The sequence below is a fragment of the Mobula hypostoma genome, chromosome 4, assembly GCF_963921235.1.
Source record: "Mobula hypostoma chromosome 4, sMobHyp1.1, whole genome shotgun sequence".
NCBI classification, from domain to species: Eukaryota; Metazoa; Chordata; class Chondrichthyes; order Myliobatiformes; family Myliobatidae; genus Mobula; species Mobula hypostoma.
This window is the reverse complement of record NC_086100.1, coordinates 28746873-28770389: the sequence shown is the minus strand read 5'-3', so window position 1 is coordinate 28770389 and position 23517 is coordinate 28746873. Positions and strand designations below refer to the sequence as shown.

At 41.4% G+C, this 23517-nt stretch overlaps 1 protein-coding gene across 1 annotated transcript in view; it reads right to left on the bottom strand.

Annotated features, from left to right (window-relative positions):
- The window catches only part of LOC134345080 (collagen alpha-5(IV) chain-like), a 217380-nt gene that overhangs the window by 56463 nt on the left and 137400 nt on the right, over positions 1-23517 (bottom strand). Inside the window, exons 26-29 of the mRNA XM_063045211.1 lie at positions 19811-19917; positions 8403-8604; positions 6816-6878; positions 5610-5717 (exon numbers count right to left, since the gene is read on the bottom strand). Coding sequence (XP_062901281.1) covers positions 5610-5717; positions 6816-6878; positions 8403-8604; positions 19811-19917 — 480 coding nt within the window. The remainder of the gene's footprint in view (positions 1-5609; positions 5718-6815; positions 6879-8402; positions 8605-19810; positions 19918-23517) is intronic.

Genomic DNA, 23517 nt, shown 5'->3' with positions numbered 1-23517 from the left:
TTGCAAAGGGAGCTGGAAAAGGCACGTAACAAGAGAAATGACACAATTGTAATAGGGGACTTCAATATGCAAGGGGATTGGGAAAATCAGGTTGGTGTCGGATCGCAAGAGAGGGAATTGTTGAATGCCTATGAGATGGCTTTTTAGAGCAGCTTGTGCTTGAGTGTACTCGGGGAAAGCCATCTTAGATTGGGTGTTGTGTAATAACCCAGACCTTATCACGGAGCTTAGCATAAAGGAACCCCTAGGAGACAGTGATCATAATATGATTGAATTCGTACTGCAGTTTGAGAGGGAGAAGCATAACTCACATGCATCAGTATCGCAATGGGAATTACAGAGGCATGAGAGAGGAGCTTGTCCAGGTGGATTGGAGGAGAATACTGCCGGGATGACAGCAGAGCAGATATGGCTGAAGTTTCTGGGCATGGCTCACAAGGTGCAGGGTAGTTAAGTCCCACAGAGGAAGAAGTCCTCAAATGGCAGGGGTAGGCAACCAGGGCTGACAAAGGGAGTTAGTGATTGCATAGAAGCTAAGGAAAAGGCATACGTTAGCAAAAATGAATAGGAAGTTGGATGATTGGGAAGTGGCTCTTCATGTGGCTTTACACCACCTGGACAGCAACCTATGTCAGGATGCTGTTCATCGACTGTAGCTCAGCATTTAATACCATCATTCCCACAATCCCGATTGAGAAGTTGTAGAACCTGGGCCTCTGTACCTCCCTCTGCAATTGGATCTTTGACTTCCTAACCGAAAGACCACAATCTGTGCAAATTGGTGATAACATCTCCTTCTCGCTGATGATCAACACTGGAGGACCTCAGAGGTGTGTGCTTAGCCCACTGCTCTACTGTCTATATACACATGACTGTGGGCTAGGCATAGCTCAAATACCATCTATAAATCTGCTGACGATACAGCCATTGTTGGTAGAATCTCAGGTGGTGAGAGAGGGCGTACAGGAGTGAAATATGCCAACTAGTGGAGTGGTGCTGCAGCAACAACCTGGCACTCAACGTCAGTAAGATGAAAGAGCTGATTGTGGACTTCAGAAAGGGTAAGATGAAGGAACACATACCAATCCTCATAGAGGGATCAGAAGTGGAGAGAGTGAGCAGCTTCAAGTTCTTGGATGTCAAGATCTCTGAGGACCTAACCTGGTCCCAACATATTGATGCAGCTATAAAGAAGGCAAGACAGCAGCTATACTTTATTAGGAGTTTGAAGAGATTTGGTATGTCAACAATTACACTCAAAAACTTCTATAGATATACCATGGACAGCATTCTGACAGGCTGCATCACTGTCTGGTATGGAAGGGCTGGATACTGCCCAGGACCGAAAGAAGAAGCAGAAGGTTGTAAATCTAGTCAGCTCCATCTTGGGTACTAGCCTACAAAGTACCCAGGACATCTTCAGGGAACGGTGTCTCAGAAAGGCAGCGTCAATTATTAAGGACCCAGGGCATGCCCTTTTCTCACTGTTACTATCAGGTAGGAGGTACAGAAACCTGAAGGCCCACACTCAGCGATTCAGGAACAGCTTCTTCCCCTCTGCCATCTGATTCCTAAATGACCATTGAACCCTTGAACACTTCCTCACTTTTTAAATATATATTATTTCTGTTTTTTGCATGATTTTTAATCTATTCAATATACGTATGCTGTAATTGATTTACTTACTTATAATTATTTTTTCTTCTATATTATGTATTGCAATGAATTGCTGCTGCTAAGTTAACAAATTTCATGACACATGCCGGTGATAATAAACCTGTTTCTGAGCTTTTAAAATCCTAGAAAAGGTAACTTAAGAAAGCTATAGAAAGGGGGAAAAGATGAAATATGAGGGGAAACTAGCCAATAATATGAAGCAGGATACTAAAAGTTTCTTCAGTTACATAAAGAGTAAAAGGGAGGTGAGCATTGACATTGGACTGCTGGTGAGGTAGTAATGTGAGGCAAAGAAATGGCAGATGAATATAATGGGTACTCTGCATCTGTCTTCACCGTAGAAGACAGTAGCAGTGTGCCAGTGGTCTGTGAGTGTCAGGAAGCAGTAATGAGTGCAATTACTATTACAAAGGAAAAAGTGCAAGGCAAACTCAAAGGTCTTAAGGTGGATAAGTCAACTGAGCCAGCTGGACTACATCCCAGAGCCCTGAGAAAGGTTGCTAAAGAGATAACAGACACATTGGTTATGATCTTTCAAGAATCACTTGATCCTGGTGTGGTCCCAGAGGACTGGAAGATTGCAAATGTCACTCCACTCTTTAAGAAGGGAGGAAGACAAAAGAAAGGAAATTATTGGCAGGTTAGCCTAACCTGAGTGGTTGGGAAAGTGTTGGAGTCTATTTTTAAGGATGACGTTTTGAGGTACTTGGAGACTAATGATAAAATAAATCAAAGTGGGCATGGTTTCTGGAAAGGGAAATCTTGCCTGACAAATCTGTTAAAGTTCTTTGAGGAAGTAACAAACAGGATGGGCAAAGGAGAGGCAGTGGATGTCAATTACTGGAATTTTTCAGAAGGTGTTTGATAAGGTGCCACACATGAGGCTGCTTAACAAGATAAAATGCTATGGCATGGATAGAGGAATGGCTGACAGTCAGGAGGCAGTGAATGGGGGGAAAAGGGGCCTTTTCTGGCTGGCTGTCAGTGACTAGTGGTGTTCCTCAAGGGTGAGTATTAGGATGATTGCATTCCACATTGTTGGTCAATGGTTCAGATAATGTAATTGATCGCTTTGTGTGAAATGTATGATAATGTATTTTGCTTAAAGGAACAATGATGCGGACTATTATCTAAATGGGGAGAAGGTTCAACCATCAGAGGTGCAAAAGGTCTTAGGAGTCCTTGTACAAGACTCCCAGAATTTACAGGTCGAGTCTGTGGTAAAGAAGGCAAATGCAATTTTGGCATTTATTTCAAGGGGAATAGAATATAAAAGCAAGGAGATAATGCTGAGCCTTTATAAGACACTAGTCAGGCCGCACTTGGAGTATCAACAGTTTTAGGCCCCATATCTCAGAAAGGATGTGTTGTCATTGGAGAGACTCCAGAGGAGGTTCAAGAAGATGATTCCGGGAATGAAGAGGTTAACATATGAAGAGCATTTGGCAGCTTTGGGCCTGTACTCACTGGAATTTAGAAGAATGCATGGGGATCTCATTTAAGCCTACCAAATGTTAAAAGGACTAGAGTGGATGTGAAGAGGATGTTTCCTACGGTGGGGGAATTCAGATCTAGAGGGCACAGCCTCAGAATTGAGGGGTGACCCTTCAGAACCGCGGTAAGGAGGAAATCTTTTAGCCAGAGAGTTGTAAATCTGTGGAATGCTCTGCCATAGACTGCGGTGGAGGCGAAGTCTGTCGGTATACTTAAGCCGGAAGTTAATCGTTTCCTGACCGGTCAGGGCATGAAAGGTTATGGCAAGAAGTCAGGTGCATGGAGTTGATTGGGATCCAGGATCAGCCATAATGGAATGGTGGAGCAGACTTGATGGGCTGAATGGCCTAATGCTGCTCCTATGTCTATGGTCTTGTGACAGGAATGCTCATTATAGCTGATAAAATCAAGAGATGAAAGCTGGAACTAATGACCAGTAAACTCTTGATATGTTTCGCTAAGTAAATTAACTCACTACTGCACAATGTTGAAGAAATAGCTCCTCTCATTATTACCATGCCTGTAGTACTAGACATGCTCAGCACTGTCGACAGCCCGAAAGATAAAACATACACAATAGTTTTTAAAAGGTGTACTAATATAGCTCGGGAGCTAAATTAATAATCTGGAAATCTATAACAGAGAAGCTCTTGCTTTCCTTGGCAATATACTGTAGATGGTAGGGCTATGACCATAAGATCATGAGACATAGGAGCAGAATTAGGCCATTCTGCCTATTGAGTCACCTCTGTCATTCCATTATGGCTAATTTATTATCCTTCTCAACCCCATTCTCCTGCCTTATCCCCCATAGTCTTTGATGCCCTAACTAATTAAGAACCAATGAACCTCCACTTTAAATATACTCAATGTTTTGTCCTCTACAGCTGGATGTGGCAATGAATTCCACAGTTCACCACCCTCAGGCTAAAGAAATTCCTCTTCAACTCTTTTCTAAAGAGATGTCCTATTCTGAGTCTGTGCCTTCTGGTTCTAGACTCCCTCACTATAGGAAACATCCTCTCCATATCCACTCTACCAAGGCCTTTCAATATCTATAGGAAGAGGTGCAGTTGACGTTTCAGGCCAAGACCCTTCATCAGGACTAACTGAAGGAAGAGTGAGTAAGGGATTTGAAAGTTGGAGGGGGAGGGGGAGATCCAAAATGATAGGAGAAGACAGGAGGGGGAGGGATAGAGCCGAGAGCTGGACAGGTGATAGGCAAAAGGGCTATGAGAGGATCATGGGACAGGAGGTCTGGGAAGAAAGACAAGGGGGGGGGACCCAGAGGATGGGCAAGGGGTATATTCAGAGGGACAGAGGGAGAAAAAGGAGAGTGAGAGAAAGAATGTGTGTATAAAAATAAGTTACAGATGGGGTACGAGGGGGAGGTGGGGCATTAGCGGAAGTTAGAGAAGTCGATGTTCATGCCATCAGGTTGGAGGCTACCCAGATGGAATATAAGGTGTTGTTCCTCCAACCTGAGTGTGGCTTCATCTTTACAGTAGAGGAGGCCGTGGATAGACATGTCAGAATGGGAATGGGATGTGGAATTAAAATGTGTGGCCACTGGGAGATCTACTCTACTGTAAAGATGAAGCCACACTCAAGTTGGAGGAACAACACCTTATATTCCGTCTGGGTAGTCTCCAACCTGATGGCATGAACATCGACTTCTCTACCTTCCGCTAATGCCCCACCTCCCTCTCGTACCCCATCTGTTACTTATTTTTATACACACATTCTTTCTCTCACTCTCCTTTTTCTCCCTCTGTCCCTCTGAATATACCCCTTGCCCATCCTCTGGGTTCCCCCCCACCTTGTCTTTCTTCCCGAACCTCCTGTCCCATGATCCTCTCGTATCCCTTTTGCCAATCACCTGTCCAGCTCTTGGCTCCATCCCTCCCCCTCCTGTCTTCTCCTATCATTTTGGATCTCCCCCTCCCCCTCCAACTTTCAAATCCCTTACTCACTCTTCCTTCAGTTAGTCCTGACGAAGGGTCTCGGCCTGAAACGTCGACTGCACCTCTTCCTAGAGATGCTGCCTGGCCTGCTGCGTTCACCAGCAACTTTTATGTGTGTTGCTTGAATTTCCAGCATCTGCAGAATTCCTGTTGTTTGCCTTTCAATATTTGATAGGTTTCACTGAGATTCCACCCCTCGTTCTTCTAAACTCAGGCAAGCTTGGTGATTTGCTGCAATGTGTCTTGGGGTTCCTATGTGATATAGCCAGCATACCAGTGGTTACCCAGGTATGTGCAATTTAAGACCCTTCAGGCAGGATTTCGTCCTTGAATACAAATATGGTTGACTGAATGGAAAAACACTGGTCATTTGCAAAGAGCCATTGTGGGTCATGATTCATAGCTAATCAGGATGTTAACAGAACTAGAACAATAATGATACAGTTTGACACATTTAACTTCCTCTGTTCCCACCTGGTCTTGTAGTGGTTGGTATCAGGCCAGGTTCACCTTTGTAACCTTTGACCCCATCAAAGCCCCTTGGTCCGTGGCTGCCAGGTGGTCCTTGAAAACCCTCTCGGCCTGAGGAAGGGAAAGAGAAATGGGTGAATTATGGCACGAGTTCAACTTTAACCTGCATTACAGCAATAGCAACCAACGGGGATCCTAACAACTGGCAATACTGACATGGGTTCCTTTCTTCAAACAAGAGAAAATCTGCAGATGCTGGACCGAAATGTCGATTGTTCTCTTCTCCTAGATGCTGCCTGGCCTGCTGAGTTCCTCCAGCATTTTGAGTGTGTTGCCTGTGTTCTTTTCTTTTATGTATTATGCAGTACATGAGGGCAGTCCTTTAAGATCACCTGTTGTATCTGGTGCTCCTAATGCGGCCTCCTCTACCTTGGTGAGAACCTTTATAAACTGAGGGGCAGCTTCATCAAGCACCTCTACTCCATCTGCGAAAAGCAGAACTTTCCACTGGCCAAACATTTTATGTCTGATTTCCATTCTGACACGTATGTCCATAGCCTCCTTTTGTGCCCTGATGAGGTCACCCTCAAGGTGGAGGAGCAACACCTTATATCCCATCTGAGTAGCCTCCAATCTGATAGCATGAATATTGTTTTCTCTTTCCGGGGAAAAAACTCCCCCCCCCCTTCTATTTCCCACTCTGGTCTCCTACCTCTCACCTGCCTGTCGCCTCCTCCTCAGTTTCCACCTCCTTCAATTTCTCACATAGTCCACTCTCTTTTCCTGTCAGATTTCTTCCTCTCCAGCCCTTTACCTTTCCCATCTGCCTGGCTTCACCTACCACCTTCTAGCTATCCTCCTTCCCCTCCCCCTTTCTGACATCTTCCCCCTTCCCTTCCAACCCAGACGAAGGGTCTCGGCCCGAAATGTCGACTGCTTGTTCATTTCCACGGATGCTGCCTGACCTGCTGAGTCCCTCTAGCATTTTGTGTGTGTGTTGCCTCTAAGGAGAAGTTTTGGATGGCTCTCAGAACTTCTTTACAATACCCAGTTTATTTTCTTTAGAATGAGAATACTGCAATCACATAGCGTTCACAGTGCTGGAGCTGGCTCTCCATCAGTCAAACAACAGCCCAATGTTCAGTTTATGAATTCTACACCAGTGATCTACGTACATTGGTGGTGCTGGTCCAATTTAAAGCTAAATACCTTGAGGACCCAGAATTCCTTTTGGACCCTGCGGCCCTGTAAGTTGAGGACAATCAGGAGTATCTGCAAAGAGAAAAACATCAATGGTAATAAGCAGCTGATTTAAAAAAAATTGAGATAGAGTGTGGAGTAGGCCCTTCCAGACCGTCAAGCAGTGCCACCCAGCAACCCCCGATTTAACCCTCGCATAATCACAGGACAATTTACAATGACCAACCGGCCTACCAACCAGTACATCTTTGGGCTGTGGGAGGAAACTGGAGCACCCGGAGGAAACTATACAGTCACGGGGAGAACACACAAACTCCGTACAGACAGGGGTGGGAATTGAACCCAGGTCGCTAGAACTGTAAAGCGTTATGCTAACCACTACGCTACTGTGGCGCCCTTTTGAGGTATATTTCAATGTGCATGTATCAAATAAAGCTGATTTTTACACGTGTTCAGTACTACAGATAGAAAAAGCGCAGAACAGTGTTAGGAATGTGACAAAGCAGGGCTGTTAAGCTGCCGGAGCCTGCTCCAAGGCTCAGTACAATCATGCATGGTCTACTTGCACCTCCACATCATTCTCTGATCCTTGTCTCTCACAATACTAAAGAGGCCACGCTCCACATTCTCCTGGGCAAGTGGCTGATGTGTTGGTGCGTCTTGGTACCAATGACTATTAATCAATAGTTTTAAGATAGTCATGGAAAATGCTAACACTGATGCTCAAGTCCTAAAGTGCTTCCTCTTTAGCTTTCTTTCTTTGTTTAAACTATGGTTTTTTAAATGTTTTAACTTTTTTTTATGCCTTGCGCTGTTCTACTGCCACAAGACAACGGTGATAATGAACCCGATTCTGATTCTGGGGGGATGTCCAAGTTCAATGACATCAGATATGGACTCTCAAAATTTCATGTGAAGAGGCTGTTTGCAGGTGAATGGATGGCTGGCAAATGGAGGCTTTTAAAGTGAGATAAAAAGAGTTCAAGGTTGGCATTTTCCATTTGGGGGAAGGGCAATGCTGGCACGAAAAGGGAACTTTGGTTGACAAGGGACATTGATGGCCTGGTCAGGGAAAAGAAGGAGGTGTACATCAGGTGTAGGCAGCTGGGATCAAGCGAATCCCTTAAAGAATAAAAGGAAGGTAGGAATACACTTTTCATCCCTCTTCCCTCAGGGAGAAGGCTCAGGAGCTTGAAGACTCGTACGGCCAGATTTGGGAACAGCTTCTTTCCAGCTGTGATAAGACTGCTGAACGGATCCTGACCGGATCTGAGCCGTAATCTCCAAATATCCGAACTTGCCTCTCAGTTTTTTTGCACCATCTTACTTTCCCTTTTCTATTTTCTATTTATGATTTATACTTTAAATTTTTAATATTTATTATCGATTTGTACTCCAGGGACCGCGAAGCGCAGAATCAAATATCGCTGTGATGATTGTACGCTCTAGTATCAATTGTTTGGCGACAATAAAGTATAAAGTATAAAAAGGATTAGGAGAGCAAAATGAGGACATGAGATATCCCTGGCAGATAACAAAAATGAGAATTGTAGATAAATGTTGAATTAGCAATTAAGAATATTCAAGATACTTTACCCTCTTGGCATTTAGATCCCGGAGGTCCTGGAGGTCCCGTAGATCCTGAAGGTCCCAGAAAACCCTCCTCTCCTATAGGACCAGCTTGACCATTTGAACCGCGAATACCCGTGCCTGCAGGTCCTGGTGGTCCTGGGAAACCTGGATGTCCTCGAAGGCCAGGTTTCCCCTTGGGTCCTGGTATTCCATTTACATTGTCGCCCTTCAGGAAATTTAAATGTACATCAGAGAATGGAATACTACACTACCTCAAAACAAGTCAAATATACAGCAGTTGTCGACCTTAAGCCCTACCTGAATGGCCAGCTAAATATGCAGTGGCACTTCATCCATCTCAAACTATTGAAACATTATTTCTTGGCAATAAGAGTACCTTTAGAACACACTTATAAGAGCAGTAGAACGGGGCAGCTTGTGGAGCTGCTGTCTCACAGCTCCAGAAACCCATGATCAAAGCTGACTTTCAGTGCTCTCCGTGCAGAGATTTTGCACTTCCTCGCTGTGACTGTACGGCTTTTCCCATAAGTGCACCTATTCTCTCCCCACATTCCAGAGATGTCCACGTTAGTCACTTAATTGGCCATGAATATATTGCTCCTACTGTGCGGATGGGAGGTTGAATCTGGGGGAAGTTGAAGGAAATATGGACAACGTTAACTAGGATTGGTACATTGGGAGTTTGATGGTCGGCATTGACATACTGTGGACCTATTGAATCAGAGGGCTATTTCCATAGACACATGTCTAATCCCACCACCATCGCTGGGAGATGACAGCTACTATTACTAGCTATTACTAGGCTATTTAATCAGGAAAGACAAATGAGCTTCTCAGCAGGCCAAAGGACTGGAGCAGGACTTGACCCACATGGGACCATTCCTTGAGGGCAAGAGGGATAAATGTTTCCACAGCCCTTTAATAAACATTTAAACCTACTCTGCCAGTCTCGTTTCTCCTCCCCCACACAACCATCCTCCAGCCACACAGTTGCAAGAACGTAAAGCCAAAAGCTGGTACTGCTACAAACCACGTGATGGTTCACAATTTCCTGCTGACCTGAACAGACGAAGCAGTTGTCTACTGGGAATTAAATGAGACCTACCATTAAATTCAACCTGGTCCCACTCTCCAGGCTGTTGCGGGGGAACAAACAGTGACTGCCTCTTCACTCACTTCTCAGCTCTGTCTTGCCCACTCACCCCATTCCCAATTGCAAAGGCATCAGCGCCGGACTCCGGAGCGAAGGCTCCCGAGTTCAAATCCAAGTCGGGCCACCCCCCCCCCACCCCCCCCGAGCACGCTTTCCATCCGTGCCGGGTTGAGCGTCGAGCTAGCCACTCGACCTCGTTTAAAAAGAAAGGGTTGAGTCAGGAACGTTCATATCGTGACCCAGTTAATCTGAAAGGAGACCAATCCTGACACCACGCACCAGACTGACTGTCTGGTGCGACAATGTAAAAAAAAACCTCATTCACAGAGTCATAAACCTCTACAGCACAGAAACAGGTTCTTCAGCTCATCTAGTCTGTGGCAAACTATTATTCTGCCTAGTCCCATTGACCTGCACTTGGACCTGGACCATACCCCTCCATACCTCTCCCATCCACATTTGCTTGTTATGTACCGTGTCGTATGACGTGGCCAGTCATGGTCTTTTCATGACCATGATTGTTCTTGGCAAATTTTTCTACAGGAGTGGCTTGCCATTGCCTTCTTCTGGTCAGTGTCTTTACAAGGCGGGTGACCCCAACCATTATCAATACTCTTCAGAGATTGCCTGCCTGGTGCCAGTGGTCACATAACCAGGACTCCTGATACATACCAGCTGCTCATACGACCATCTCCCATGGCTTTGTGACCCCGATCGGGGTGGGATAAGCAGGCGTTACACCTTGTTCAAGGGTGACCTGCAGGATAGTGGAGGGAAAGAGCGCTGTACATCTCCTTTGGTAGAGACATATCTCCACACTGCCCCCCCACAACCCATCCATGTGCTTGTCCAAATTTCTCATAGATGTTGAAATCAAACCTGCATTTACCACTTCTTCTGGCAGTTTGTTCCGCTCTCACACCATCATCTGAGTAAAGGAGTTAATTCTCAGCTACCCCTTAAATATTCCATATTTCACCCATAACCTATGACATCTCGTTCTAGTCTCATACAACCTCAGTTGAAAAAGCATATTTGCATTTACCCTATCTGCATCCCTCATAATTTTTTATACCTCTATCAAACCTCCCCTCATCCTCCTGCACTCCAGGGAATAAAGACCCAACCTGTTCAACATTTCCCCATAACTCTGTTCTCAAGTCTCAGCAACATCCTTGTAAATTTTCTCTGTACTCTTTCAATCTTATTGATATCTTTTTTGTAAGTACTGTACGTATGCACACTTTGTCTTAGTCAGTTTTGTCTAGTTGACAGTTGGAGGCAACCGGAGAATGATATTTTTTTTGTTGACCGCTAATTGGAACTCTATTTTGTTATTATTTTTATTTCTAATATCTCTGTAAGATTACTCATCTTTGCTGGTTTCATAATAAAGGATTGAACGAACTGTTTTTATAGCTTGGAACTTAGTTATTTGGAAGCATGTCACACAGTGTCAACTCTTGTACCCTGTCTCTCTAAGGGTTTAGCTTGTTTACAAGTAACCACTACAACATGAGAAATGAAAGAGAAATTCATGCTTCTGCATATTATTAGGACATACTCAGTCACAGGCAGGTTATGGAATAGTTGCTGAACATGGCAGAAAATTGGAAGCTAGGACAAGGAGTATGTGTTTGATGTAACCAGACCCTGAACTCTACCAACCATCCAAAGCCCCCACTAATGTCTACTTAAATTATGAAAGAGCAGGAAATAAAATTAGTATCTAAAGTTATTCTTGGGCACCAAACCCTATTGAAAGAACTATCTGTGAATCTGGTCACATAACCATAGGAAAGTCTTTATTTAATATGGCAAGTTGCAGCCAATTGTTTGAAAGAAAATGTTGAATAAGAAGCTTTAGTAAACCAATTGATATATTCGGGAGTATTTTGTATTATTCACATATAGAAAGAAACCATACAATCTTTGAGTCAATGCCAGATTGGAGGACAATCCAATCAATCCCATTCCCTCCTCATTTCCCTACTACTCACTCTCTCACATGCCCTTCACCTCCACCCTGATTTTTTTACCGCTCATCTCTATTGGGGATAATTTACAATCTCTAATTGTCTTACCAACCAGCAGATCATTGGATGTGGCAAGAAATGGAGCACCCAGATGAAATCCATGCAATTACAATGAGAACATGCTAACTCCACATAGACAGCACTGGAGGTCATGAAGAATACAGAATTCTGGAGCTGTGGAGCAACAGCACTCCCTGTGTTGCCCCTGAACAATTATTCAACATTGATGCATACTGCTTCCACCATGTCCCAACCCACACAACAAATAGCCCATAATAAACGTGCAACACAAGATACAGTACAGACAGAAAATGGAAAAATGGCTCCAATATCCCAGCTCCTAATTATTACACTATCATAATTACAACTACATGCTACTATAAATAAGAGACATGAAATCTTCATGGATAAACATCTTAACATTTATGCAAATATCCTCTTTCTTCTTTGAATCAAGTCATGTAAAAGTCACCTAGGCCAGAGGTTACCAGCCCAGTGCAGAGCGACCTTTACCACCACACTCTGTCAAGTCAAAGTCATGAAGATTCTAGAGCTGTAGCTCCTCAAACCTCTACCTCCCGTAGAAGACAGATCTTGGTTACAGGCCTGTCCAGACAGCTGGTATTAGTCTTGATGCACAGCTGTGCACAAATCCTCTTCTCTCTGGAAAGACTTGAATGACTCTTCCCAAGATCCATGAGTTTTGAGGTTCTGTTTCATCAACTATAAATGCAATGTCTTTTGGGAGGAAATTGCCTTTTATACCTGATCATTTCTGATGTTCCTGTAACTGTGCTAAGTACTCCTTGACTCACCGTTTCCAAAACAATCTTGACATGTTTTGGACCCACTTCCATCTACAACGAGCATAAAGATGGTGAGTCTTCAGAAACAACACATGGTTGGGTGTCAGTGCTTCCAACTCATGGGATTGGAGGATGCCTTAGTAACTGGATGACCATTGAGAATAGCTTTACTTATCAAAGGACTCAGTCAAGATTCTAGCACCTTCATATGAAATTGAGGACCTTTCACACAGACTTGATCAATCTCTCCCATATATGGAATATGCCCAGACTTTCCCATCACCGTGTTCCAGATTCTCTGCTGGCACTCTCTTGGCATAACCTTTGGAGACAACATCCTTCCTGAAAGCCGTGTAGTCAGTGTGAAATGATTACAGTAATCCCTTTTAAACCTCTCCTTAGATTTTGAGCACGAGGCCCTGCAATCTTCCTATTAATCTCCTTCTTTCTGAAAGGTAAACTAATCTGGTCATGACCATCCATCAGTTTTGCAGAATCTGCAAACAGTTCCATGAACTTGTGGTATTCTCTTGACAAACCAGGCTACATCCTGACTACATTCAGGGAAGCCTGCCTTGAACTGCCACTGACAAAGCTCATCCAAGTTCAAAACTGAGATCCTGTTAACTGTCAGCTCAGGCTGTGCACAGTCTTTCCCATCATTATTGTCTCCTTTCAGTGATCCATTCACAGTCCAACCCAACATTGTCCTAATTGCATACGGACCATTATCCACACTGCAAATCACCTGCAATGGCTCCAGTTCTTTGGACACATTCACCCCTGTCAGCCTCTCAAATTCGGAATCAATCTCTGGCAAATGGACATGTTTCAGGTGAGACCATCCCTGGAGATCCCTCTGTTGTGGAATGCTCCCCTTGTTGGCAGGCATACTTTCCTGTGTATAGATGTTAAGTAGTCCACAATAATTTTCATCGCCTAAGCCAGCCACTTTCAATCCTGAAATAATCCAGCTACTCATGACCTTCTCTTGACCCATGGTGTGTGCTGAGCTTGTTCGTTCAACCCACTGTGCAGGACACTGCTGTACTCCTTTGATCTAAGAAAGCTTAATAACAACCACCTTGTCACCCTTCTTCGACTTCACTTGTACTGGAACAATGGGAAGTTTACAATCATGATCGCCAACCCCTGTAAGGTCATTGTATATCAAGGTATTACACTCACTGCTGTGTCTGATCCCTTCACTGCTTGTTCTGATTCTACATCCTTTTGGTCAGAGTGAATATGAAGTATGCTGGGATGCTTGCCTGTAATTTCCTGTAGTTCTTGCTGATGTGCGCTGTACACAAAACAGCAAAATCAGACGTCATTTTCCTTTAGGAAGATAATCTTCCCACCTTGAACCATTTCTCCAGCTGAGGGCATGAATGCAACATCTGCTCACCCTCGCAGAACAGAAAAATGTCTGCTCACCCTCGCAGAACAGAAAAATGTCTGCTCACCCTCGCAGAACAGAAAAATGTCTGCTCACTCTCGCAGGACAGAAAAATGTCTGCTCACCCTCTCAGAACAGAAAAATGTCTGCTCACCCTCGCAGAACAGAAAAATGTCTGCTCACCCTCGCAGGACAGAAAAATGCTCATCCTCGCAGGACAGAAAAATGTCTGCTCACCCTCGCAGGACAGGAAAATGTCTGCTCTCCCTCGCAGGACAGGAAAATGTCTGCTCACTCTCACAGGACAGAAAAATGCTCAGCCTTGCAGAACAGAAAAATGTCTGCTCACCCTCGCAGAACAGAAAAATGCTCACCCTCGCAGAATAGGAAAATGTCTGCTCACCCTCGCAGGACAGGAAAATGCACAGCCTCGCAGGACAGAAGAACCTTTTTGACTATTTCCCTTCCATTAGTTCCAGGTTGAGCTTTAGCTTTACTTCTCACAGTAGCCACAGTAGCAGCATAGCTGCTTCCGTTAGCTCCAGAACAAAGTTGTGACTTCGTTTTTTTCACACCTTTCCTTATTACCGACGATGGAGCCTTCTGTATATTCCCAAATACTGGGTCTGTAGCAAACTTTACTTGTCTTTCAATAAAATCAACAATAGCAGCAAAAGCGATCTTATATTTATCCTTAAGAATATCGGGCAATTTCTTTACGACAATCAACATATTGACTGGCATGTCCAGCTCACGCATGTACTACATTGCAACTGGTTCTTAGAGAATAAGTGTAGTCCTGAAGAGCTTTCACTTCGTCAGATTGGATGGGTACCCAAGAAAGAGCCTTTTGCACGTAGCCAGATGAAATTTTCTGTTCATTACCAAAATGGTCCTGTAATAAAGCCTTAGCTTTTACATATTGTTTCTTAGGGTTAACACACTGGCAACTTCTGACAAGTCCTCTAATGTACTATTCAAGGAAATAGAGGCAGTCTCTGTCAGTCTTACCTTCAACACTCTTTTTAAAAGCCTTCATGAACGCATGATACTGCAACGGATTGCCAATGAAGATTTGAATCTCTCTTTTAGGCAAAGATGAAATGTGTTGCTGTTGTGCCGATAAGGTCGTTATTTCATTTTGCTTCCTCAAGAGAACTCTTAAGAAAGAAATCAGGAGAGCTAAAAGAGGGTATGAGGTTACCCTAACAGACAGACAAGACGAAGGAGAATCCTAAGGGATTCTACAGATATGTTAAGAACAAAGGATTACAAGGAACAAAATTGGTCTTCTGGAAGATCAAAATAATAATCTATGCATGGAGCCAAAAGAGAAAGGGGAGATCTTAAATAGATATTTTTGCATCTGTGTTTACTCAGGAGATAGACACAGAGTCTATAGAAGTCTGGCAAAGCAGCAACAAGTTTAAGAACACTATACAGATTACAGAGGAGGAGGTGTTTGCTGTTTTGAGGCAAATTAGGGTGGATAAATCCCCAGGAGTTCACTCAGACCCTGAGGGAAGCAAGTGCAGAAACTGCAGGGACTCTAGCAGAGATATACAAGTCATTCTTAGGGACTGGTGAAGTACCGGCGGATGGGAAAATAGTTAATGTTGTTCTTCTGTGCCTGAAAATTATAGGCCAGTGAACATGACACCAGCAGTGAGAAAGACAGTGGAATATTTTCTAAGGGACTGGACATATGAGTATTTGGATAGACCTGGACCAGTTAGGTAAGGCAGTGGAGGTGGTCTACATGGACTTTAGCAAGGCATTTGACAAGGCCTTACATGGGAGGTTGGTTAAGAAGGTTCAGTCACTCAGCATTCAAAACAAGGTAGTAAACTGGATTAGACACTGGCTTTGTGGGAGAAGCCAGAGAGTGGTAGTAGATCATTGCCTCCTTGACTGGAGGCCTGTGACTAGTGGAGTGCCACAGGGATCAGTGCTGGGTCTGCTGTTGTTTGTCATCTGTATCAATGATCTGGATGGTAATGTAGTTAACTAGATCAGCAAATTTGCAGATGATACCAAGATTGGGGGTGTAGTGAACAGTGAGGAAGACTATCAAAGCTTGCAGTGGGTTCTGGACCAGCTAGAAAAGTGGGCTGAAAGATGGTAGAAGGAATTTAATGCAGACAAATGAGAAGTGTTGCACTTCTGTAGGATCAACCAGGGTAAATCTTATACAGTGGATGGTAGGGTACTGAGGAGTGTGATAGAACAGAGGGATCTGGAAATACAGGCCCACATTTCATTGAAAGTGGTGTCACACATAGATAGGATCATAAATACAGCGTTTGGCACATTGGCTTTCATAAATCAAAGTATTGAGTACAGAAGATGGGATGTTATGTTGAACTTATATAAGATGTTGGCAAGGCCTGATTTAGAGTATTGTGTGCAGTTTTGGTCACCTGCCTACAGGAAAGATATAAATAAGATTGAAAGAGTACAAAGAAAATTTACAAGGATATTGCCAGGACTGGAGGACCCGTGTTACAAGGAAAGATTGAATAGTTTAGGACTTCATTCTTTGAAATGTAGATAGTGATGTACAATATTATAAGTGGGATAGACAAGGAACATCCAACCCACCAGTACTTCACCTGTCCCTTTTTCCCACTGAGGTTCAGTGAGACTACCACTAGAGGTCACGGGTTAAGGGTGAAAGGTGAAAAGTTTAAGGGGAACATGAGGGGAAACATCTTCACTCAGGGGATTGTGAGAGAGTGGAATGAGCTGCCAGCACAAGTGGTGCACGTGAGCTCGATTTCAACATTTAAGAGAAGTTTGGATAGGTACATGGATGGTGGGGATATGGAGGGTTATGGCTCAGGTGCAGGTCGGTTAATGGGAGTAGGCAGTTTGGATGGTCCAACACAAACTAGATTGCCAAAGGGCCTGTTTCTGTGCTATACTTATGACTCTATAATATCAGTAATACAGTTTTTACCTTTATCATATGAAATAAGAGTGTTTACATGTTGTAAGGATGTCTCCATGAACCCTTCAAGCTGTGGGATATGGCATAGGTTCAGAATATCTCATTCATGCAGGATGAGAGTAAACATCCTGAACTATCTCTTGAGAGTCTAGTTCATGGAACAAATGAATCAACGTTGACATTGGGTGTTTTCTTTTCTCAGTGTCTTTTCAAAATAAGACCTCACACCACAGGACTGTCCTGCAGGAGCACTTTTATCACTTGCCACACCTGAAGCCCTTAGCACATTAACTTTGACCACCTGTATGGCAATTTATTTCTCCCATTTAAGCTGTTCCTTTCTTCTCCATAGCTCCATAGCAATTAACTGTTTCTCTTGCTCCTTCAGCACACATTTGTCCTTCAGTAATTGTTGATGTACAACTAATGCAGCTAAATCAGCCTGTTTCAATGCAGACAGAAGATACAGAAGATTTTCTTCCTGAAACAGAAGTTCGCGCACTGACATTTGATATATTACCACTTGGCTTTGCATCATCTTATGGATCCTCTGCTATCTGCAAAGTCAAAACGTGCAATGGAATTTGAGAATCATCATCTATTGGAAGGGGAGAACCATATTCACTTGTTGTAGCAACATGACCTTCAATCTAAGATGTTCGAGTCAACCATTGTTTAACATTTTCTATGGATGCACTACAAAAGCTATCAATGTTTGAAAACCATTCATTCTGTTTTTCCTGCTCGTCCTTGGGCAGTAATGAGATTAGCAAGTGATGTTGCTTAGCAACAGCTTCACAGAGTTTATTCAAGTCCTCAAGATAAGATTGCACTGTTAAGGCATTTTCTTTATTTCCCACAAGATCTTTAATTGATGATATTGTTAAGGCATTTTCTTTATTTCCCACAAGATCTTTAATTGATGATATTAAACCTTTAATTTTGTTCGCATTTGTTTTATACTTCTTTTGAAGATTTTGGATTCTACCTGCTAAAGCTTACAAAGTAAGTTTATTTTCTCTTTAGCCAGCCCCAACTGCAGGGTCGCTGACGACATTTCCATGCTTTGATTCACTCATGTTACTTTCTCCTCATTGTGCCACTAGCAATTAACACTTTGTTCACCCGCAGCACGCTCACAAAACGCATTGGCGGTATTTCTTTCAGTAAACATAGGCAATAATCTAACTGCCCGCCCATTGACAGCACCAGATCAAGCAAACAGCATTCAGTTCAAATGTCGTCAACTAGGACAATATTTCAGCACTTCAATAAAGCAAAGCAACAAACCTTCAGGCAAATATGATGCAATTGAGCAATGGTCCCCAGTGGAAGGGCAGTGCTGACCATTCAAAGCTGTGTTCAAACCGCAAATGCACAGCATGAATCAACAAAAGGTGGCAGTTAATCCTACCACAAGCTGTTCAAGTTCACCAAGGCTATCCTTTGCAGTAGATAGATGTTCTTTTGGAATATCTAATTTTATGCTGACAAAATGTAGCGGTTACTTGAAAACAAGTCAAAGCCGCTGAGAGACGACAGAGTATGGGAGTTGACACGGTATGGCGTGCTTCCAAATAACCAAATTCCAAGTCAAAAAAGTGCATTTGATCCACTATTACGAAATCAGCAAAGATGAATGATCTTATGGCGATATTAGAAATAAAAGTAATAACAAAATAAGTGTTCCAATTAGCAGTCAACAAAAAAAATCATTCCCCAGTAGCCTCTAACTCTCAACTAGCCTAAACTGATGAACTAAGGCAAAGCGTGAATATGTAACTACACTCATTTGCTTCTACCACGCCCCAATCCACGTGACAGATTACCCGCAACACAAAATACAATACAGCCAGACAGAAAATAAATCCATGGCTCCTCCATATGTTCTTGCAACATGGAAGGTTAGTGCATCCCACACTCTCAGCGCAGAGAGAGAACTTAACATTCAGATGACCAATTTCACCACTGCAATTTTCTGTACCATGGAAACTGATCCTGGGGAAAATGGCAATTAAAGCAAAATTGACTTGAGACCTGCTGGTTCACTTAAAAGAAATAAAGAAGAAAGAAACATTTTATGATATTTTTAATGCATTAGCAGTTTTATTTTCTTGGAAGGTTAAGAAGACTCATCTTATTGGACACTCTAATAAACTTCTACATATGTAGTGCTAAAAGATGACTAGTTGCATCGTGTCTGGTCCTGAGGAGCCTGCTACCATGTTATATCTCTAAATAAAAAATAAAATAAATTTGAATGCACAGGAATGTTGAGTCATGGACAGAGTCATCTCATGTTACATTCTACTTTGCTAGATCATCTGGATCATGCGATCTTTTCACAGCTACAACTAGTCAGGAGGTACAGAAGCTTGAAGTCCATCATAAGCAGGTTTAAGAGTCGCAGCTTCGCTTGAACCATTCAGTTCTGAAACCAATCAGCAAAACCTGAATCACAACAGTTTAGCCACACAATGGCCACTTTTTCCTTATTGTGCTCTTCCTTGTAAAATCATATGTGCATAATTTATGTTTAACTTATCTTTCTCTTGTGAATGCTCTTTATATGATGTAACACTGCTGCAAGTAATTTTACTGCTGTACTTGTGCGTACATCCACGTGTGCATATGCCAGCTCACTTCTGACTTTTCAACTTTAACCTTCAAGGCCTTAAAATCTCATAAAGAAATTTGCAACAGATGAAATGCCATTTTGATGTTTTGTCATTGTTGTAAACTCTCCTACGTTCCTTATCAACTAATATGTCTCTTCCACTTGGAATAAACAGGACCTTAGTTTCCTTGCTGATCGTCCCCACACTACTATGTTGGTCAAGACTTCTCTAATATCATCTCAGGGTGCAGAACATGAACTCTCCTAACCTCCACAAGGAAAATTGCATAATTACAAAAGATAGGGATCGAAGATCCTCCCAGACAGATCCTCCTAAGACATCTTATTATAAGACTGATGAGTTCACAAAGCATTTACTTGCTAAAATGACAGTGTAGCTGAGACGTTATAACACTCCAGGCACAATGTATTTACAAGATCATTACATACAGGAGGTCCAGGCTTGCCCATCATTCCGACAGCACCATCTTGACCAGGACAACCTGGCCGCCCTCTCACACCTACGGATCCAGGATCACCAGGATCTCCTTTCTCACCTGTTGAAGGAGAAAATCACAAGTATTTCACTGCCAATGTCTTGCTCAATACTGAACAGTAACTGCATCTTAAAAGTCTTCCACTGAACATAAAGCGATTTGATTCTTTTCCAACATATGTGGAGATGCTTTCTATGTATAAGAGTGCGACAGTGAGAAGTCCTTGATGATAAGAAGAGATTGCACAGAGTTATTGGCCCTCATCCTCATTTATAACATTTGTGTCTGTAGTCCAGCAAGTTCACCAGAATTATGTGCATTTTAGCAATAGTTATTATTGCTCCATCAGTTAAAAGAATAAATAATAATGTGATTTCCTTTACACAGTTCTCAGCTGGCTATTTTTTTCATTGCTACCATATAACCTCAGAATCATGCTTAATATCACTGGCTTATGTGGTGAAATTTGTTGTTTTGTGGCAGCAGTTAAACCCTCAGTTATACTATACATATACTCATCCTGTTATTCTCCTTCCAGGTTCAATTCAAGAGCTCTTTGCATCACAACACCAGCTTTCTTTCTTTCTTTTTAAATCTTTTTATTGAGTAAGTATACAAAAAAGGTAAGCCATATAAACATTAATACAATGTTAAAGTATAATAAAATTCCAAAAGATAACAATACCAAAAAGAAAATACTACAAACAATGTAATTTAAGCATAAGAAACCAAGATAACATAATAGTATACTAGATTTTATATATATCAATGGAAAAAAAAGAAAAAAAAACCCCAAAAAAAAAACCCACCGTGCAACTAACTAAAAGCAAAGCAAAGCAATGGGCTAACTTGAAACCAAACAGAGTTAAACTTAAAATCACGTCCTCAATCCCGACCTCCATTAAAACAGTGAAGAAAAAACAAGAAGGGTAAATATTACATTAAATGAAAATATCGAATAAAAGGTCCCCAAATCTGTTCAAATTTAAATGAAGAATCATAAAGGTTACTTCTAATTTTCTCCAGATTCAAACATAAAATCGTCTGAGAAAACCAAAAAAAGGTAGTTGGAGCATTAAGCTCTTTCCAATGTTGTAAAATACATCTTTTCGCCATTAAAGTAAGAAATGCAATCATTCTACGGGCTGAAGGGGAAAGATTACTAGAAATTTTAGGTAGTCCAAAGATAGCAGTAATAGGGTGAGGAGAGATATCTATATTTAATACCTTAGAAATAATATTGAAAATATCTCTCCAAAAAGTTTCCAAAGTAGGGCAAGACCAAAACATATGAGTTAAAGAGGCTATCTGCCCCGAACATCTATCACAGAAAGGATTAATATGCGAGTAAAAACGCGCTAACTTATCTTTGGACATATGTGCTCTATGAACCACTTTAAATTGAATTAGGGAATGTTTAGCACAAATAGAGGAAGTATTAACTAATTGTAAAATCTGCCCCCAATCATCCACAGAAATGGTAAGCCCCAATTCCTGTTCCCAATCTACCCTAATCTTATCAAATGGAGCTTTCCTAAGTTTCATAATAATATTATAAATCATAGCCGATGCACCTTTCTGACATGGATTAAGGTTAATTATCGAATCTAAAATATATATAGGAGGAAGCATTGGAAAGGAAGAAAGTATAGTACTTAGGAAATTTCTAACTTGTAAATATCTAAAAAAATGTATTCTTGATAAGTTATATTTATTAGATAATTGTTCAAAAGACATAAGGGAACCATCTAAAAATAAATCCAAAAACCGTAAAATACCCTTAGTCTTCCAAGTTTGAAAAGCGCGATCCGTAAAAGAGGGAGGAAAAAATATGTTACCTAAAATAGGAATCGCTAACCCGAATTGATTAAGATCAAAAAATTTTCTGAATTGAAACCAAATGCGCAAAGCATATTTAACTATCGGGTTAGAGACCTGCTTAAGGCGTTTCGAATCAAAAGGAAGAGAGGAACCTAAAATAGAACCAAGTGTATAACCCTGAACAGATTGTAATTCCAATGCTACCCATTTAGGAATAGATAGTATGTCCCGGTCAAGTAACCAAAATTTCATATGTCGAATATTAATAGCCCAATAATAAAATCTAAAGTTAGGTAATGCTAAACCTCCATCTCTCTTAGCTTTCTGTAAATGTATTTTACCCAGTCTCGGATTCTTATTCTGCCAAATAAATGAAGAAATTTTAGAGTCAACTTTATCAAAAAAAGATTTAGGAACGAAAATTGGTAATGCCTGAAACACATATAAAAATTTTGGCAAAAAAAACATCTTAACTGCATTAATACGACCAATCAAAGTTAAATATAAGGGAAACCATTTAGATGAAAGTTGAGTAATATGGTCTATTAATGGTAAAAAGTTAGTCTTAAATAAATCTTTATGTTTACAAGTAATTTTAATCCCAAGATATGAAAAGTAATTATTAATCAATTTAAATGGAAATTTATAATATAAGGGAAGATGTTTATTAATCGGAAAAAGTTCACTCTTACTAAGATTTAATTTATAACCTGAGAAAAGACCAAATTGTGCTAATAACTCTAAAACAGCAGGAATGGATCTCTCAGGATTAGAAATATATAAAAGTAAATCATCAGCATAGAGTGATAATTTATGGGACTTTAATCCCCGAGTTATCCCAGTAATATTTGAAGATTCTCGAATAGCAATTGCAAGAGGTTCTAATGCAATATCAAATAATAGGGGACTAAGAGGACAGCCTTGTCGAGTACCACGAAAGAGAGGAAAAAAAGGTGAGTTTAAGGAGTTAGTACGAACCGAGGCTACAGGGGAGTGATATAACAGTTTAATCCAGGATATAAATTTCAAGCTAAAATTAAACATTTCAAGCACCTTAAATAAATAAGGCCATTCTACTCTATCAAAAGCTTTCTCGGCATCTAAAGAAATAACACACTCAGGAACATTTTGTGAGGGAGTATAAACGATATTTAACAATGTACGAATATTATAAAAAGAGTAACGACCTTTAATAAAACCCGTTTGGTCTTCCGAAATAATAGAAGGAAGTACTTTTTCTAGTCTATTTGCTAATAACTTAGAAAAAACTTTAGAATCAACATTTAATAAAGATATTGGTCTATAAGATGCACATTGAGCAGGGTCTTTATCCTTCTTTAGTATTAAAGAAATTGATGCTCTATTAAAAGATTCCGGAAGTTTACCAAGTTTCAAAGAAGCCTCAAAAACCTTATAGAGCCAAGGAATCAATAAAGAAGCAAAACATTTATAAAATTCAACGGTAAACCCATCAGGGCCAGGAGCTTTCCCCAGATTCATAGAAAAAATAACATTCTTAATCTCATCCATTGTAATGGAAGTATCTAATAAAGAAGACATATCCTGTGAAATCTGAGGGAAGTCTAACTTATCTAAAAAATCATTCATATATTTAGAATCTCGAGGAGACTCTGATTGATATAAAGAAGAATAAAAATCACAAAAGGTTTGATTAATCCCCACATGATCCAATATCAATCGATCATTTTGGTTATAAATCTGATTGATTTGAGATTTAACATAATTAGATTTCAATTGATTAGCCAGCAGCTTGCCAATTTTATCACTGTGAACATAAAAATCACTTCTTGTTTTCTTTAATTGGTTTACAATCGAGGA